Source organism: Salvelinus alpinus, chromosome 3 (assembly GCF_045679555.1).
Source record: "Salvelinus alpinus chromosome 3, SLU_Salpinus.1, whole genome shotgun sequence".
NCBI classification, from domain to species: Eukaryota; Metazoa; Chordata; class Actinopteri; order Salmoniformes; family Salmonidae; genus Salvelinus; species Salvelinus alpinus.
In genome coordinates this window covers 77,530,459-77,549,737 of record NC_092088.1, presented here as the reverse complement: position 1 = coordinate 77,549,737, position 19,279 = coordinate 77,530,459, and the positions used below count along the sequence as shown (strand labels likewise).

The 19,279-nt window shown below is 43.1% G+C and overlaps 1 protein-coding gene and 1 long non-coding RNA gene across 2 annotated transcripts in view; one reads left to right on the top strand and one right to left on the bottom strand.

Annotated features, from left to right (window-relative positions):
• The window catches only part of LOC139571382 (uncharacterized), a 201,499-nt gene that overhangs the window by 148,976 nt on the left and 33,244 nt on the right, over nucleotides 1-19,279 (bottom strand). The window lies entirely within an intron of this gene.
• LOC139571380 (BAH and coiled-coil domain-containing protein 1-like) overlaps nucleotides 2,212-19,279 on the top strand; it is a 141,691-nt gene continuing 124,623 nt past the window's right edge. The window contains exons 1-2 of the mRNA XM_071394198.1: nucleotides 2,212-2,752; nucleotides 6,006-6,333. Coding sequence (XP_071250299.1) covers nucleotides 6,162-6,333 — 172 coding nt within the window. The 5' untranslated portion in view covers nucleotides 2,212-2,752; nucleotides 6,006-6,161. The remainder of the gene's footprint in view (nucleotides 2,753-6,005; nucleotides 6,334-19,279) is intronic.

Genomic DNA, 19,279 nt, shown 5'->3' with positions numbered 1-19,279 from the left:
TTTTATATTATTTAATTAATTATTTAATTTGTTGCCATACATAAAATACTAATTTCTAAGCTACATTTATTTGCATTGCCGTTGTCCAGGACAGACAATTTTGGATGTTGTTTGATACTGCTGGTCAGATGTTGGGATTGGGGTGTTTGTTGTGGTTTTACCAAAAGGAGATTGATTGAATAATGCAGATATCAAAAGTGAAAATCTAATCTTTTTTCTGTCGGTCTGCTCATTAGATCTACCCCAGAAATGCAGAGATATCATCTTTGTCTGGGATTTTTATGTTGTCTAAATTATGGTTTTGCAGTCAATTATATCATTATTGTTTTTTGGGTACATTACCTCTTTCTTTATTTAGCAGTTAGACCTAAGAACATTTATAACATGTCAGTCAAATGTCACCAGTGTTATAACCTTGCGTAATAAACTATGATACATTTTCATTACTATTATCATTAGGCTAGTATTATTAGCCTGTGTTTAATCAGTGAATTTAATTATGAAATCCTCCACCAATAAAGCAATATAGGACCGTTCTGAATTACAAGAGATTGGATTTAGCCTATTCTTAGAGAGAACATGTTTCTAAAAATGTTTCTCTGTCCATATTTTCCACCCTTATTGATATAGACTATTGTTGATCTTTTCTTGTAGCAAACAATGTATGTAGCTAATCCCAATTCATGGTAACAAGTAAACCAACACCCATGTGAGGTGTCCTTGAACAGTTATGGTAATAATTCAATTTGCGATTGTAATTTATTTAAAAACGGAAATATCCACTTACTTTAGCATGGTTACTGAATAGCTGCAATAAAAACGTACGCGAACGTTTTAGAAACACGGATGTAATGACATGAGTCCAACGTTTTCTACCACATAATCACTCTTGCGCTCCATCTCCGCGTATTTCTTTAGCAAAAAAAATATTTTTTGCGGTTCGTATCTTGGAAAAACAGCATTCTCATTTCCAATAAGGGCTAAATAGTTGTTTCCTGTCATTGAAGCCATTTTACCTTCCATTTTCTCTATGTAACGTTGTTATTCCATCGCATTAATCCGCAAATCTAGCCTCTACGTTTAATAGAACATGTAATTTCCCCCTTTTTAACGTATTCCCTTTGATTTAGTCACTCTTGACACCACTTTTGCTCTGGGGCCAACGGGGTTCGCCGTGTGGGCGCCTTGAAACAGCCCCTCCTTATCTCCTTTCATCATTCAACCCGGGGCCGCCTTGAAACCGCAGGGCCAGTAATTGCTTTTTTCAGTCAGCCCAGTGCGGACTGGCCAGCAGCCAATCAGAGCCTTGTTTACACTTTGTGATTGACAGCTCTCTGGCAACATGCCAACCAATCAGACACTTTACACAGACCGAAGGCTGGAGTTTTAACCCTTTACTTCCAGTTAAAACAAACTAGGAATATTAGCTTATAGCTCATGATTTTTAGCATGGAAATACGCAAGGCCATATCCTTCCTTCTTTAATTTACTAAATTAGTGAACTGTGAGCAAAACTAACCCCGAGGACAGTATATTTCATTGTGATTCGATTTCCCTAAGTGTGTGTGCATGTGTGTCATGATTGTAAACATAAACAGACACCAACGTTTTTACTTCCCCAGTAATTTAGTCTATTAGAATCAAATTTGACTTCCTCCTGCATTTCTGTTGATCTTTAATTGTCCTTTAAGCTACTATTTGGCCTATATTTAGCTTATTTTACAAATACATATTTGTAGGCAATTCATAATAAATGGGATACTCAGGTGTAAGCCATTTTATTATACGTGTTTATTAAGGTTATTAAGCAAGTTATAGGCCTAAATAAATTCAATTAGCCTGATTAAACTGATCATTGAAAACATTTGCCTATTTCTGGTGACATAAGTAAGGTCTAAGTGTGAAGCTTTAAAAAAAAAACGTTATTGTAAAATAATACAAATAAAAACTGGTACGGCAGGTAGCCTAGTGGTTAAAGCATTGTGCCAGAAACCAAAAAGGTTGCTAGGTTGAATCGAGCTGACAAGGTAAAATTCTGTCGTTTTGCCCCTGACCAAGGCAGTTAGCCCACTGTTCCTAGGCCGTCACTGTAAATAAGAATTGTTCTTAACTGACGTGCCTAGTTATAAATAAATAAAATATCCAAAAGAAAAGTATTGTTTTAACGTAGTTTGGTGATTGACGTGTAGTTCATGTGATCACAAAATATTCTGTGGACTTTCTAATGATCAAAAGTCGTGTATTTTCTGCTGTTCGCTCACAGAGCTGGGCTGTGTTTTGATGATATCTCCTGACATTTGCATGCTACGCTCTGGAAAGGGTTATGCTCTGGCAAGGGCTAAAATCAAACGCCCGCCGTTTTGTTTTAGGAATCCAGCAGCATTCCTATTGGTTCAGGGCATCTTCCAATCAGAGTTTCTGTTTATCGCGGGGCGCGCCTCACGGACATGCTTCTCATTTTATTTATCAAACCAATGGGAGAGCGCGTTCCCCTACTGTCCCTCCTTCGCTCGTAGTTGAGTGGCACTAGCGGATACAGTGGGAGAGTTTCTGTGTGGATGTACAAGCTTAGATTCACTAGAAGCCTGTACTTCTACGATGCATCTCTATACCTCAACTGCACACTACAATCTGCAGACTAGGATGTAACTATTTCCACATGTTTTCCTTTTTGTACGCCGCTTTTTTTCCTTTGTATATTTTTCTATTTTTTTTTTTAATCATTAATTGTTATGCAAGGAATAACTTACCAGTAAGTAATTTATTTATTGTGTCCATTTTGAATGTGTGTAATAATAAACATCTATACTTTCAACTTCTGCTTTTAAAAGAGTCTTTGTAGTAGAACATTTATTGGTTATTTTAGACTGCGTAAAGACAAGATGCATGCATTTAAATCACAAGGCACATATGTTCTATTGCTTAGTAGTAGTCAAGTAGTATAGTAATATAATGAAAGTAACAACAATATTAATATTTCTAACAAAATAATAATAATTATAAATAGTACAATGACAAATACTATAATGACTATACTATATAACAAAAATGCATGAGAATATAGCCATTTTAATATTTGTACTTAAGCCAAGTGAAGGTTCCTTCCTTATGCTGTTGACAAGCTGAACGTTGATTGTTGTATAGACAATAATTGTTATTGTACAATTAAACAATCATCTACAAAACCTCTCTCCTGACGAGATGAGGTGCCACGTTTAAAATATGATTATTTTAACAGAATTTAAATGATTTTGGTTCTATGCATAAGACGCGCTTTTACGCGCGGTTTAGATACCACTAATAATGGATTATATTGTAGTTTTGTTGTTTTAATATCAGTAGGCCTATTTGATTATAGGCTTGGCCTACTGCAGTTTTTCACAGTTGTTATCGAGGGGGCTTTGCCAGTAGACAGCTCTTGCCGAGTCCCACCAGGCAGGTTTCGCTGTGCTTGGAGTGTCCCTCTTGGAGTGTGTCTTTCGCTTAACTGGCCTTTGAATATCTTGATTTAGTATCCCAGTTATGGTTTGTGACTTCGCTTTACTGCAAAATCGTGAATTGCAGCTCTTGGGCCTAACGTAAAGCCGTGTAGTAAACAAATAACAGTGATAACAGTGATGCCCTTGTGAGAGTCTATTATTTTTCAGAAGAGTTTGTGCGTTCTATGCCCAAAATGCCTTCGTTTTATTACAATCTCATCTCATGTGGGGGATTGGGAAGAAAGGAGAAATTCGTGCTTGTTCCACCTCAGTGTTTAGGCAGGCTTTTCGTGTATTGCCATTCGGCTGGTAGTTTTCGAAAGTTTTTTTTTGTCTCCTGATAGTTTGACCCTTTGGGGCAGCGATGGAGGAGGGGGGTAGGAGAGAGAAAGACTGTCTGGCAGAGAGGAGTGGAAGGAAAGGAAGTCTCAGCGTCTCCTAGCCTACTCCCACGTTGATCCCAGATTTAAATTAGGCCCAGGCTACCTGTTTTTTAATCAGATTTCAATGTGTTTTTTTATGTGATGGCCTCTAATCAGCTCAGTGACACCGTTGAAGGACAGTAGGCCTAGGGTCCTACATTGATTGTAGATGTTGTTTGGTCGAAATGCATAGCTTGAGTGGCTTCGTGTTGACTTGGAATGTAAACATTTTAGACGTTTGTTTACGAGGAATAATGTAAAAATATTCTGCGTGAAATGAGAGGAAGCGATGTATCTTCGATTGTTGCAAAATTAAATTCCATAATAGTTTTTTCATGGTTCCACTATTACACATAAAGAAAATAAAACACTTTAAACTTTTCACTCTGAAAGCACCTTTAGCCTTTAATGTAACTATTTGATTAAAAATATAATTAAAAAATGTGCACGTTTAAAATGTAATTATTTTAATATAATTTAAATGTATTTGGTTCTATGCATTCTAAGACCGTTCTTTGTAACAGAATGAAACATGTTTTTTTTTATCACATTGTGAGGCCAAGACCATTTTTCAACGATTGTCAACATTTTGAATGAAAATACACTCTAACACGTCATGCTCAAGGATTTGGATACATGTGCAAATCTCTCACTGAGCACCGTGCGCGCACGTGCACACACACACACACACACACACAGTCGTCAGTAGCCTATGCTGCCTGAACATATACGTCTCTGCTCTGTCGTTGAGAGAGGCTTGTCTAGCTCAGAATTCCTGAACGTTTCAGTTTGACTACCGTTCTGGAGTAGAATGTTCGATGTATACTTTTCTCCTTGAAATAGCAAGAGAACCAGTTGGTTTAGCTCGCCATTTTATATTTTCTTTGTTCTCTTACCTTGGATTTTGCTGATATAATTGAAGTTCACCAATCACCGTATCAGTAGTGCCTGAATGGAGGTGCTATTGAAGCGGCCTAATACATTGCCCAGTGAGATGTGTTTTGTGAACACAGGCCCACCTATCCAAATTTGAGCGCCATGGGGTGTCCCATTGAACTGAATGACTAGGGGTATAAGGCACATATGAGTATGTTGATTCCCATTCCTATATTTATTGCTTACGTCTCTATCCCCGGCGGTAAACGTAATTTAGTTGGTGTTGTTATTATACATGTCCTACAGTTGCACCCACCCATACATGCATTACAAGTGATTACCATTGTGAAAGGGGTGAAAGGCAATGTTGACTTAACTATTAAATTACCTTTGCGATAAACAAGCGATTTCAATGCCTTTTCTCAAGCACATTCAGGCTATATATGCCAGTAGAGAAAATACACATTTACAGACATAAATGAGCCAGTCAAAATTCACGGACGTGACAGAATTGTCCCAAGTCTAACAAAATACTATAGCTGATACATTTCAATATATTTATGCCTACATTTAAGTCTTAATAGTATTTTGTTTACATCGACATATTTATAATGTAGCCTATTTTCCTTTTGATGATTTGCAGTAGGCTATGGTCAAGGAAGCAGTTTTGATGCTTGGAGTTTGAAAATTACAAAATTGGTCTGTAATGGACTGACTGAAAGATCAAACATTTGCTTCAGGTGAGATATGGACGAACGTCTAATTCCGACGTGAGACTGAGAGATGGTAGACCCCCCCCCCCCCCCCCCCAGACTGACTCATCTATAGGTTTCAGAATCCACCGAAGTAGTATAGCTTTATTATCCCCTACAGTGAAACAACCCGTAGTTTAAGATGACCACTCCTTTTGTTGTTCCGTTTGTAGCCATCCTGCTCTTTCTTGTCTGCCATGAAGACGAGTAGGAGGTTTGAGTCTGTAGTCTACGGTAGGCTACTGTAGACTGGGTAGACTATTTGTTTTGGGGTTTCATTTAGTCAAACATTTTAGCATTCTTTTACTGATACTTAAAAACACTTAATGTTATACTTTTGTTATGCTAGGAAATAAAGTGTAGTTGGCAACATTAGACAGGATGCGTGTGAGAATTACACGCCTAAATTGATCTTTCAGAGATTTTGTCCCATTGTTTTCGGTGCATTGACGTGGTCTTGTGTTTTCTCTTTGTAGAACATGACCGGGACATACTTTTTGGTGGGCAAGGCAAATACTCGAATGAGTTCAAGACGACCTATCCGAAGTTCATAAAAGGGATTATTGCATCTAGGCAGCGTTCGATGCTTCTGGCTTTTCCTCTGGATTTGGGATTTATTGCTTCTCGACAGAATGGAAAGCCGGGATTTCGCTCCTCCACACCACCTCTTGACAGAGCGGGGCGCGTTGGTTCACCACGCCTCCTCTCGGATAGCTTCTGGCGGCCGAGGCACCGTGCAGCACCCCGCTCACTTCCAGCCTGGAAAATACTATTCCTCTCACATCGCCAGGGCCCCACATTCAGGTTGGTGTGAATACGAATTTGTTGAATATAAGATTAATTGTACGATTTTATAAAAGGGTCTCTGGTGTTTTTGGACTGTTTGAAAGTGGGACGGAAAGTACGTCTCCCGTGGTAAACTTAACCCTGCCGTTTGTCAGGGACGAACGAGAGTTTATTGGAAAAGGAAATGAGTTAGACGATGTGGTCATTCTCGAAATTAGGAATTACTGTGGACTCTTGATATTTTATGTTCCAGTTTTAGTCAATATTATATTTTATTGAACCGTTTCTAGCGCTGTTTCTTACATACCCTGTCAGAACCGAGTGTAGGCTACTTTAATATGAAAAATAAGCGTGCATTTTATAAAAGTAAACACAAAATAAACGTAATTTGTTAAATTACAGATTTAGTGAGACTAAGCCTATTCTAGACAATAGGATTTGTAGTTAGAACACAATATACAACGTTATTATATAACATAGATTATTACATAATTCAGAAATATTATGGGATTATTCAGAAAGAGTAAGGGATTATTAGGCCTACAATACATTATTTGCTTTCAAGTGACATGGAATCTTTCCAAATTAAGTTGGATAGTTTCACCTCTCAAAAATCTGTTTAGTTAAATGGACTAATCCTAATGTTATAAATGGGTTTTAATCCATTTGTAACTTTATGTTGCCTCATTGACCATCAACCGTTTGTCCTTTGCTAAAATTATTGTTGTATGTGCGTAGGCTAGGCTACTGTAGACCTATTCCCGTGAGCGTGGTGCGTGTGGAGGAGTGACGTGCGAGCTGTTGCGTTCCTTTCCGTCTCGGTGAGGCCCCGGGACTGTCCTGATTCCGAGACCGGGGGTCAGTCCGTAGGAGTGGAGAGGAGTTCGCGCTAATAGAGGTGCGCGTAAGACCAGACAATCCGGTTTCTATATTGAGCGCGGACGTGACGGGCGAGAATGGTTTGACAGTGCATGCATTAGATTTTAACAAGTAGCTTTGGTATCCTGTCCTAAAGGAGGAGGGGAGGGGGGAGTGAAGGTGTGTGTGTATGTGTGGTGTAAGTGAAGGCTGGGGGAGGGGTGTCTGCTGCACCTAATCATGTAGTGAATCGTAAAACCGAGCGAATGCGTGTATAAATATAAAACCTATGTGTCTTGAGTGAAATCACATTAATTTCTTATTAAACGTTGAGATACGAACAAGTGTTGTTGTCGTTATAGTTAAGAACATTTATTTTCTAGCTATGTTGGTCTAAATGCATTACGCTTATCAATTAAATTGGGAATTTGAATCGTTTAGTATGCCAGGCCATCTTTGTAAATACACATTTAGTGACTATACCTTCTGAATAGTTGAATAAAGATTTAATAAAGTAAACATGAAAATTATGGTTAAATTGACAAATTAAATACAGACTGAATTTATTTTCACCACCTTTATGGGCATTTTACAGCAGCAGCACCTGGTATTTAGCTGTGCATTTGAGAGCGTTAGGCATTGTCTGCTCTATTTTCTTGTACAGTAACTTTGCTGGTGAAGCTATCTTATCACAGAGTATTATTGTAATAATAATAACTATATGAATTGCATTTTTATAGTCTTTTAGCGTTTATATAGTCTCAAAGTGTTTCACATTGTATGTTATTATATTTAGAATGCCAGTACTTCAGTATTGCTTCATTATTCCTAATGGATGACTGACATTCTGATGGGGATTGTTTTTTGGATGGGGTTCTGTTGTAAGGGGGGTGGGGAGGGGGGCACTTTGTGTTGGGCACCCCTTGAGATTCAGATAGCTGTCTGCCTGGCCCTAGGCCACTGGGCAGGGGGTTGATGTGATGTGTGGTGCAGGCAGGGCAGGCGGGGGCGTCAGGGGGAGGAGGAAAGGTTTTTGGGTGTTAGTTAGATCTCCTCTTCCTGGGACAACTCTCCCCCAAAACACACACGCAAACGCGCACGCGCGCACGCACACACACACACACACACACACACACACACACACACACACACACACACACACACACACACACACACACACACACACACACACACACACACACACACACACACACAGATTCACCAATGTTTTGCATCTGCAGCAGGGTAATTCCAGAATCTTATGAGGAAATGGTGGGGGAAATTTCCTTATTTTATCCTTGTTGTTTTTGCTAAATCTGTATATGATCCATCTATAATGTCCACGCCCTTATAAGGATCCGAATGGTGTCTGTTGCGCATGATGAGGTGACTAAATGGCTGTTATCACTATTATATAGCATAGCTATAAAGACCAGCCCCTCAGATGAACACCAGTGATATTGTGTTGTCTGTGAGGTTCATATCTGAACTGGGACCATTTGTCATTCTATTCCACATATACATTTTCATCTCTCTCTCTCTCTCTCTCTCTCTCTCTCTCTCTCTCTCTCTCTCTCTCTCTCTCTCTCTCTCTCTCTCCTCTCCTCTCCTCTCCTCTCCTCTCCTCTCCTCTCCTCTAGGCTGTAGTTGTTTCAGTGCAGATGAGGGTTGTGTCTAGTCTGTAGGTAGATGTATAGTTGAACAGGTGTGCTGTATCATGGAGGGTGTGGCTGAGCCTCCTTGCACAGGTGTGTCACTTTTCAGAAGGTGTGGATTAGTGGGTGTGTGTGCACGCGTACGTTTGAGAAAGAAAGAGGCTGACACACACGCACGCACGCACGCACGCACGCACGCACGCACACACACACACACACACACACACACACACACACACACACACACACACACACACACACACACACACACACACACACACATACAGTCTTCTACAGCTGACCTTGTAGCAACACACAATTCAGTCCCATTCAAAATCCTATTTTCCATAACCTCTAACCCTAACCTTAATCCAAAAACCTAACCTTAACCCTTAACCTAACACTAGCTCCTAATCCTAACCCTAAGACTAACCCTAGCTCCTAACCCTAACCCTTAACGTAATTCTATCCCTAATCCTAAACCCCCTAGAAATAGCATTTGATCTTGTGATGACTTGCAAAATTGTTCGTTTCTGATTCCCACAAGAATAGTTAAACACTTCTGCACATGCACACACACCCTGAAAGCCCGCTGGACAGACAAGGGTTTCCTCTCTGTAGCAGCTCGGGCTTAGTGCTGTAATAATCATGTTCAGAGAGGCCTGCAGACCTGTCTGTCAGATCCTCCTTGGCTCTCTCTTTCTTTAATCTCTTGCTTTTCCTCTCTCTCTTCTTTTCCTTTTTCTCTCCCTCTCTCTTTTCCTTTTCTCTCCCTCCCTCTCTTCTCCTTTTTCTCTCCCTCTCTCTCTTCTCCATTTTCTCTCCCTCTCTCTTCTTCTCCTTTTCTCTCTCTCCCTCTCTCTTTTCCTTTCTTTTAATTTTTTTTTGTATTTTTATTTAAAAAAATAAATTTTACCCCCTTTTCTCCCCAATTTTCGTGGTATCCAATCGCTAGTAATTACTATCTTGTCTCATCGCTACATCTCCCGTACGGGCTCGGGAGAGACGAAGGTCGAAAGCCATGCGTCCTCCGAAGCACAACCCAACCAAGCCGCACTGCTTCTTAACACAGCGCGCCTCCAACCCGGAAGCCAGCCGCACCAATGTGTCGGAGGAAACACCGTGCACCTGGCGACCTGGTTAGCGTGCACTGCGCCCGGCCCGCCACAGGAGTCGCTGGAGCGCGATGAGACAAGGATATCCCTACCGGCCAAACCCTTCCTAACCCGGACGACGCTAGGCCAATTGTGCGTCGCCCCACGGACCTCCCGGTCGCGGCCGGCTGCGACAGAACCCAGAGACTCTGGTGGCGCAGCTAGCGCTGCGATGCGATGCGATGCAGTGCCCTAGACCACTGCGCCACCCGGGAGGCCCCCCTCTTTTCCTTTCTCCATAAGTGCTGTGTCTCGTTATGTCAGCACTGGCTCCTACACTGTCCTGTGTGTGTGTTTGCTGTGTGTTTGTTGGGTATTTGTGTGTGTGTGTGAGTGTGTGTGGGTGTGTGCCGTGTGTGTCGTGTGTGTTATTTGTGTCTGCCTGTCTGCCTGTCTGCCTATCGTCCTGTCTGTCTGTCTGTTTGTCTGTCTGTCTGTCTGCCTGTCTGCCTGTCTGCCTGTCTGTTTGTGTGAGAGGTAGACCAGACACATAGAGTTAGTAAACGGAGAGACTCGTCTCCCTCTCTGGGGCGGTGTGTGTTGGAGATAATGGTGTGTGTCTGTCTGTGCCTTTAGATGGAGGAGAATGTCCTCTGATCATAGTTAAGGCTAGCTGTGAATCTAGAATAGTTCCTCTACGGCAGGGGTTCCCAAACTTTTTCCCTCAGGCCTCCCTTCCAGCACATGTATTTCTATGGACACAAGCACTGTTCATGACACAAACTGTTCACACCCCTTTTGTTGGCGGAGATACAATTTTGCAGGTTTAAGGCTTATTTCCTGCAATTCTACACATGATGCCATGGGGTGCAGAGAACATTTTGCAAGTTTAAAGCTTTAAAGCTTATTTTCTTGCAATTCTATACATTTTGCCATTTCTAATGTTTATTCATGTGATATTTGAGTGACTCAAACATTACAACAATATCCTTGGGATAAAAAAACCTAGCTAATAAAGGTCAGCTGACATGAGCTAGTTCATCTGGACATTTCTGACAAGTTATAAATAGCTCTCTAAGGTGTGCAATGGTTGACATAACAAGAAGAAAACTGATGATGCACTACTCAACTTTGAAATTGCACCTTATGCAATCTACTATTACAACTTTTGAGAGTAAGTTGAAAGATGGCCTGAGTTCCTTAAAATATATATGTATATTTTTGGGGTGGGGGGGACCCCCGTTCCCCCCAGGCCAACCCCTCGCCCCACAGTTTGGGAACCACTGCTCTATAGGAGCAGGTGTAATGAACAGTCCTTTAGGGAGAAGGTGTAATGAACAGTCTTTTAGGGAGAAGGTGTAATGAACAGTCCTTTAGGGAGAAGGTGTAATGAGCAGTCCTCTAGGGAGAATGCGTAATGAACAGTCTTTTAGGGAGAAGGCGTAATGAACAGTCCTTTAGGGAGAAGGTGTAATGAGCAGTCCTCAAGGGAGAAGGCGTAATGAACAGTCCTTTAGGGAGAAGGCGTAATGAACAGTCCTTTAGGGAGAAGGTGTAATGAGCAGTCCTCTAGGGAGAAGGTATAATGAACAGTCTTTTAGGGAGAAGGCATAATGAACAGTCCTTTAAGGAGAAGGGAGAAGGTGTAATGAACAGTCCTTTAGGGAGAAGGTGTAATGAGCAGTCCTCTAGGGAGAAGGGAGAAGGTGTAATGAACAGTCTTTTAGGGAGAAGGCGTAATGAACAGTCTTTTAGGGAGAAGGCGTAATGAACAGTCCTTTAGGGAGAAGGTGTAATGAACAGTCCTCTAGGGAGAAGGTGTAATGAACAGTTGTCTAGGGAGAAGGGAGAAGGTGTAATGAACAGTTGTCTAGGGAGTAAGGAGAAGGTGTAATGAACAGTCCTCTAGGGAGTAGGTGTAATGAACAGTCCTCTAGGGAGAAGGTGTAATGAACAGTCCTCTAGGGAGAAGGTGTAATGAACAGTCATCTAGGGAGTAGGGAGAAGGTGTAATGAACAGTTATCTATAGAGAAGGTGTAATGAACAGTCCTCTAGGGAGCAGGGAGAAGGTGTAATGAACAGTTATCTATAGAGAAGGTGTAATGAACAGTCATCTAGGGAGCAGGGAGAAGGTGTAATGAACAGTCATCTAGGGAGAAGGCGTAATGAACAGTCTTTTAGGGAGAAGGCGTAATGAACAGTCCTTTAGGGAGAAGGTGTAATGAGCAGTCCTCTAAGGAGAAGGGAGAAGGCGTAATGAACAGTCCTTTAGGGAGAAGGTGTAATGAGCAGTCCTCTAGGGAGAAGGCATAATGAACAGTCTTTTAGGGAGACGGCGTAATGAACAGTCCTTTAGGGAGAAGGGAGAAGGTGTAATGAACAGTCCTTTAGGGAGAAGGTGTAATGAGCAGTCCTCTAGGGAGAAGGCGTAATGAACAGTCTTTTAGGGAGAAGGTGTAATGAACAGTCCTCTAGGGAGAAGGTGTAATGAACAGTTGTCTAGGGAGAAGGGAGAAGGTGTAACGAACAGTTGTCTAGGGAGTAAGGAGAAGGTGTAATGAACAGTCCTCTAGGGAGTAGGTGTAATGAACAGTCCTCTAGGGAGAAGGTGTAATGAACAGTCCTCTAGGGAGAAGGTGTAATGAACAGTCCTCTAGGGAGAAGGGAGAAGGTGTAATGAACAGTCCTATAGGGAGAAGGGAGAAGGTGTAATGAACAGTCCTCTAGGGAGAAGGTGTAATGAAAAGTCATCTAGGGAGTAGGGAGAAGGTGTAATGAACAGTCCTCTAGGGAGAAGGGAGAAGGTGTAATGAACAGTCCTCGAGGGAGAAGGTGTAATGAACAGTCCTCTAGGGAGAAGGTGTAATGAACAGTCCTCTAGGGAGAAGATGTAATGAACAGTCCTCTAGGGAGAAGGTGTAATGAACAGTCCTCTAGGGAGAAGGGAGAAGGTGTAATCAACAGTCCTCTAGGGAGAAGGGAGAAGGTGTAATGAACAGTCCTCTAGGGAGAAGGTGTAATGAACAGTTCTCTAGGGAGTAGGGAGAAGGTGTAATGAGCAGTCCTCTAGGGAGAAGGGAGAAGGCGTAATGAACAGTCCTTTAGGGAGAAGGTGTAATGAACAGTCCTCTAGGGAGAAGGCATAATGAACAGTCTTTTAGGGAGAAGGCGTAATGAACAGTCCTTTAGGGAGAAGGGAGAATGTGTAATGAACAGTCCTTTAGGGAGAAGGTGTAATGAGCAGTCCTCTAGGGAGAAGGGAGAAGGCGTAATGAACAGTCTTTTAGGGAGAAGGTGTAATGAACAGTCCTCTAGGGAGAAGGTGTAATGAACAGTTATCTATGGAGAAGGTGTAATGAACAGTCCTTTAGGGAGCAGAGATAAGGTGTAATGAACAGTTATCTATAGAGAAGGTGTAATGAACAGTCATCTAGGGAGTAGGGAGAAGGTGTAATGAACAGTTATCTATAGAGAAGGTGTAATGAACAGTCCTTTAGGGAGCAGGGAGAAGGTGTAATGAACAGTTATCTATAGAGAAGGTGTAATGAACAGTCCTTTAGGGAGCAGGGAGAAGGTGTAATGAACAGTTATCTATAGAGAAGGTGTAATGAACAGTCATCTAGGGAGCAGGGAGAAGGTGTAATGAACAGTTATCTATAGAGAAGGTGTAATGAACAGTCATCTAGGGAGTTGGGAGATGGTGTAATGAATATTTATCTATAGAGAAGGTGTAATGAACAGTCTTTTAGGGAGCAGGGTGAAGGTGTAATGAACAGTCCTCTAGGGAGCAGGGAGAAGGTGTAATGAACAGTCATCCAGGGAGTAGGGAGAAGGTGTAATGAACAGTCATCTAGGGAGTAGAAAGAAGGTGTAATGAACAGTTGTCTAACGAGTAGGGAGAAGGTGTAATGAACAGTTGTCTATGGAGAAGGGAGAAGGTGTAATTAACAGTCCTCCAGGGAGAAGGAAGAAGGCGTAATGAACAGTCCTTTAGGGAACAGGTGTAATGAACAGTCCACTAGAGAGAAGGTGTAATGAACAGTCCTCTTGGGAGAAGGTGTAACGAACAGTCCACTAGAGAGAAGGTGTAATGAACAGTCTTCTAGGGAGAAGGTGTAATGAACAGTCCTCTAGGGAGAAGGTGTCATGAACATTCCTCTAGGGAGAAGGTGTAATGAACAGTGTAATGGAGGATAAAGTAATCCTTCTAACCCCCCCCCCCCTCCTTAAAAGAGTTAGATGCACTATTGTAAAGTGGTTGTTCCACTGGATATCATAAGGTGAATGCACCAATTTGTAAGTCGCTCTGGATAAGAGCGTCTGCTAAATGACTTAAATGTAAATGTAAATGTAAACAGTCCTCTAGGGAGAAGGTGTAATGAACAGTCTTCCAGGGAGTAGGGAGAATTTGTAATGAACAGTTCGCTAGGGAGAAGGGAGAAGGTGTAATGAACAGTCCTCTATTGAGTAGGGAGAAGCTGTCATGAACATTCCTCTAGGGAGAAGGTGTAATGAACAGTCCTCTAGGGAGAAGGTGTAATGAACAGTCTTCCAGGGAGTAGGGAGAATTTGTAATGAACAGTCCGCTAGGGAGAAGGTGTAATGAACAGTCCTCTATTTAGATGGGAGAAGGTGTCATGAACATTCCTCTAGGGAGAAGGTGTAATGAACAGTCCGCTAGGGAGTAGGTAGACGGTGTAATGAACAGTCCTCTAGGGAGAAGGTGTAATGAACAGTCCTCTTGGGAGAAGGTGTAATGAACAGTCCTCTTGGGAGTAGGGAGAATTTGTAATGAACAGTCCGCAAGGGAGAAGGGAGAAGGTGTAACGAACAGTCCACTAGAGAGAAGGTGTAATGAACAGTCCTCTAGGGAGAAGGTGTAATGAACATTCCTCTAGGGAGAAGGTGTCATGAACATTCCTCTAGGGAGAAGGTGTCATGAACATTCCTCTAGGGAGAAGGTGTAATGAACAGTCCGCAAGGGAGAAGGGAGAAGGTGTAACGAACAGTCCACTAGAGAGAAGGTGTATTGAACAGTCCTCTAGGGAGAAGGTGTAATGAACATTCCTCTAGGGAGAAGGTGTAATGAACAGTCCTCTTGGGAGAAGGTGTAATGAACAGTCCTCTTGGGAGTAGGGAGAATTTGTAATGAACAGTCCGCAAGGGAGAAGGGAGAAGGTGTAACGAACAGTCCACTAGAGAGAAGGTGTAATGAACAGTCCTCTAGGGAGAAGGTGTAATGAACATTCCTCTAGGGAGAAGGTGTCATGAACATTCCTCTAGGGAGAAGGTGTCATGAACATTCCTCTAGGGAGAAGGTGTAATGAACAGTCCGCAAGGGAGAAGGGAGAAGGTGTAACGAACAGTCCACTAGAGAGAAGGTGTATTGAACAGTCCTCTAGGGAGAAGGTGTAATGAACATTCCTCTAGGGAGAAGGTGTCATGAACATTCCTCTAGGGAGAAGGTGTCATGAACATTCCTCTAGGGAGAAGGTGTAATGAACAGTCCTCCAGTCTGAATGTGTAATGAACAGTTCTCTAGGGAGAAGTGAGAAGGTGTTATGAACAGTCCTCTTGTCAGTAGGGAGAAGGTGTAATGAACAGTCCTTTAGGGAGAAGCTGTAATGAACAGTCCTCTTGTCAGTAGGGAGAAGGTGTAATGAACATTCCTTTAGGGAGAAGCTGTAATGAACAGTCCTCCAGTCTGAATGTGTAATGAACAGTTCTCTAGGGAGAAGGTGTAATGAACAGTCCTCCAGTCTGAATGTGTAATGAACAGTTCTCTAGGGAGAAGTGAGAAGGTGTTATGAACAGTCCTCTTGTCAGTAGGGAGAAGGTGTATTGAACAGTCCTCTAGGGAGAAGGTGTAATGAACATTCCTCTAGGGAGAAGGTGTCATGAACATTCCTCTAGGGAGAAGGTGTCATGAACATTCCTCTAGGGAGAAGGTGTCATGAACATTCCTCTAGGGAGAAGGTGTAATGAACAGTCCACTAGAGAGAAAGTGTATTGAACAGTCCTCTAGGGAGAAGGTGTAATGAACAGTCCTCTAGGGAGAAGGTGTCATGAACATTCCTCTAGGGAGAAGGTGTAATGAACAGTGTAATGGAGGATAAAGTAATCCTTCTAACCCCCCCCCCCCTCCTTAAAAGAGTTAGATGCACTATTGTAAAGTGGTTGTTCCACTGGATATCATAAGGTGAATGCACCAATTTGTAAGTCGCTCTGGATAAGAGCGTCTGCTAAATGACTTAAATGTAAATGTAAATGTAAACAGTCCTCTAGGGAGAAGGTGTAATGAACAGTCTTCCAGGGAGTAGGGAGAATTTGTAATGAACAGTTCGCTAGGGAGAAGGGAGAAGGTGTAATGAACAGTCCTCTATTGAGTAGGGAGAAGCTGTCATGAACATTCCTCTAGGGAGAAGGTGTAATGAACAGTCCTCTAGGGAGAAGGTGTAATGAACAGTCTTCCAGGGAGTAGGGAGAATTTGTAATGAACAGTCCGCTAGGGAGAAGGTGTAATGAACAGTCCTCTATTTAGATGGGAGAAGGTGTCATGAACATTCCTCTAGGGAGAAGGTGTAATGAACAGTCCGCTAGGGAGTAGGTAGACGGTGTAATGAACAGTCCTCTAGGGAGAAGGTGTAATGAACAGTCCTCTTGGGAGAAGGTGTAATGAACAGTCCTCTTGGGAGTAGGGAGAATTTGTAATGAACAGTCCGCAAGGGAGAAGGGAGAAGGTGTAACGAACAGTCCACTAGAGAGAAGGTGTAATGAACAGTCCTCTAGGGAGAAGGTGTAATGAACATTCCTCTAGGGAGAAGGTGTCATGAACATTCCTCTAGGGAGAAGGTGTCATGAACATTCCTCTAGGGAGAAGGTGTAATGAACAGTCCGCAAGGGAGAAGGGAGAAGGTGTAACGAACAGTCCACTAGAGAGAAGGTGTATTGAACAGTCCTCTAGGGAGAAGGTGTAATGAACATTCCTCTAGGGAGAAGGTGTCATGAACATTCCTCTAGGGAGAAGGTGTCATGAACATTCCTCTAGGGAGAAGGTGTAATGAACAGTCTTCCAGTCTGAATGTGTAATGAACAGTTCTCTAGGGAGAAGTGAGAAGGTGTTATGAACAGTCCTCTTGTCAGTAGGGAGAAGGTGTAATGAACAGTCCTTTAGGGAGAAGCTGTAATGAACAGTCCTCTTGTCAGTAGGGAGAAGGTGTAATGAACATTCCTTTAGGGAGAAGCTGTAATGAACAGTCCTCCAGTCTGAATGTGTAATGAACAGTTCTCTAGGGAGAAGGTGTAATGAACAGTCCTCCAGTCTGAATGTGTAATGAACAGTTCTCTAGGGAGAAGTGAGAAGGTGTTATGAACAGTCCTCTTGTCAGTAGGGAGAAGGTGTATTGAACAGTCCTCTAGGGAGAAGGTGTAATGAACATTCCTCTAGGGAGAAGGTGTCATGAACATTCCTCTAGGGAGAAGGTGTCATGAACATTCCTCTAGGGAGAAGGTGTCATGAACATTCCTCTAGGGAGAAGGTGTAATGAACAGTCCACTAGAGAGAAGGTGTATTGAACAGTCCTCTAGGGAGAAGGTGTAATGAACATTCCTCTAGGGAGAAGGTGTCATGAACATTCCTCTAGGGAGAAGGTGTCATGAACATTCCTCTAGGGAGAAGGTGTAATGAACAGTCCTCCAGTCTGAATGTGTAATGAACAGTTCTCTAGGGAGAAGTGAGAAGGTGTTATGAACAGTCCTCTTGTCAGTAGGGAGAAGGTGTAATGAACAGTCCTTTAGGGAGAAGCTGTAATGTGTGTCTCTCTATAGCCGTACACTCCAGCCCTGATCACCCACCACCGGACTCACAGCTGGTGATTTCTGCTCACATTGTTGTAATACTTGGAGGAGGAGAGAAGGATATGAACGGACATATGAAGAAAGGATAAAGGGAGGAGTGAGAAAGGAAGAGTAAGAGAGGAGGTGGAATTAAGGGAGAGAGGAGTTAACTGGATGAAGGGAGAGAGGGGAGAGAAGAGATGGAAGGAGGCATGGAAAGGAGAAGAGGTGAGGTGGAATTAAACAGCAGGAGGGTGAGGATGGAGGGAGAGTGGAGCAGGGAGGCTAGGAGGAGAGAGGGAAAAGAGGAGTGGAGAGGGGGAAGAGAGAGAGAGTGAGAGTGGCTGAGCATTTCCACCTGGTTGATAATCCAGTCAGAATACCGGCGCCTGAAAGCACCGACCGACGTCCCCGGCAACTCATCCGAGCATCTCCACAGGTAGTGTGTGTTTGTGTGTGTGTGTGTGTATGTATGTATGTGTGTCAGTGATGAGTCAGCAGATCAGCCGAGAAAGCGACAGGCCCAAGTCCCCCTCACCGTTCTCCCTAGGTGAGAAGCCTTCATCAAGGCATGGCAGGTGAGGCAACCCCTTCTCTGGAGCTGGAGATGGTGGTGGTAGCGCTAGCAGGTTGGTGGTGAAGATCACGTGGTTTAGCCCACGCTTAGAGACAGTGTACAGCAGGTTGGTGGTGGAGATCACGTGGTTTAGCCCACGCTTAGAGACAGTGTACAGCAGGTTGGTGGTGGAGATCATGTGGTTTAGCCCACGCTTAGAGACAGTGTACAGCAGGTTGGTGGTGGAGATCACGTGGTTTAGCCCACGCTTAGAGACAGTGTACAGCAGGTTGGTGGTGGAGATCACGTGGTTTAGCCCACGCTTAGAGACAGTGTACAGCAGGTTGGTGGTGGAGATCATGTGGTTTAGCCCACGCTTAGAGACAGTGTACAGCAGGTTGGTGGTGGAGATCACGTGGTTTAGCCCACGCTTAGAGACAGTGTACAGCAGGTTGGTGGTGGAGATCATGTGGTTTAGCCCACGCTTAGAGACAGTGTACAGCAGGTTGGTGGTGGAGATCACGTGGTTTAGCCCACGCTTAGAGACAGTGTACAGCAGGTTGGTGGTGGAGATCATGTGGTTTAGCCCACGCTTAGAGACAGTGTACAGCAGGTTGGTGGTGGAGATCATGTGGTTTAGCCCACGCTTAGAGACAGTGTACAGCAGGTTGGTGGTGGAGATCACGTGGTTTAGCCCACGCTTAGAGACAGTGTACAGCAGGTTGGTGGTGGAGATCATGTGGTTTAGCCCACGCTTAGAGACAGTGTACAGCAGGTTGGTGGTGGAGATCATGTGGTTTAGCCCACGCTTAGAGACAGTGTACAGCAGGTTGGTGGTGGAGATCATGTGGTTTAGCCCACGCTTAGAGACAGTGTACAGCAGGTTGGTGGTGGAGATCATGTGGTTTAGCCCACGCTTAGAGACAGTGTACAGCAGGTTGGTGGTGGAGATCACGTGGTTTAG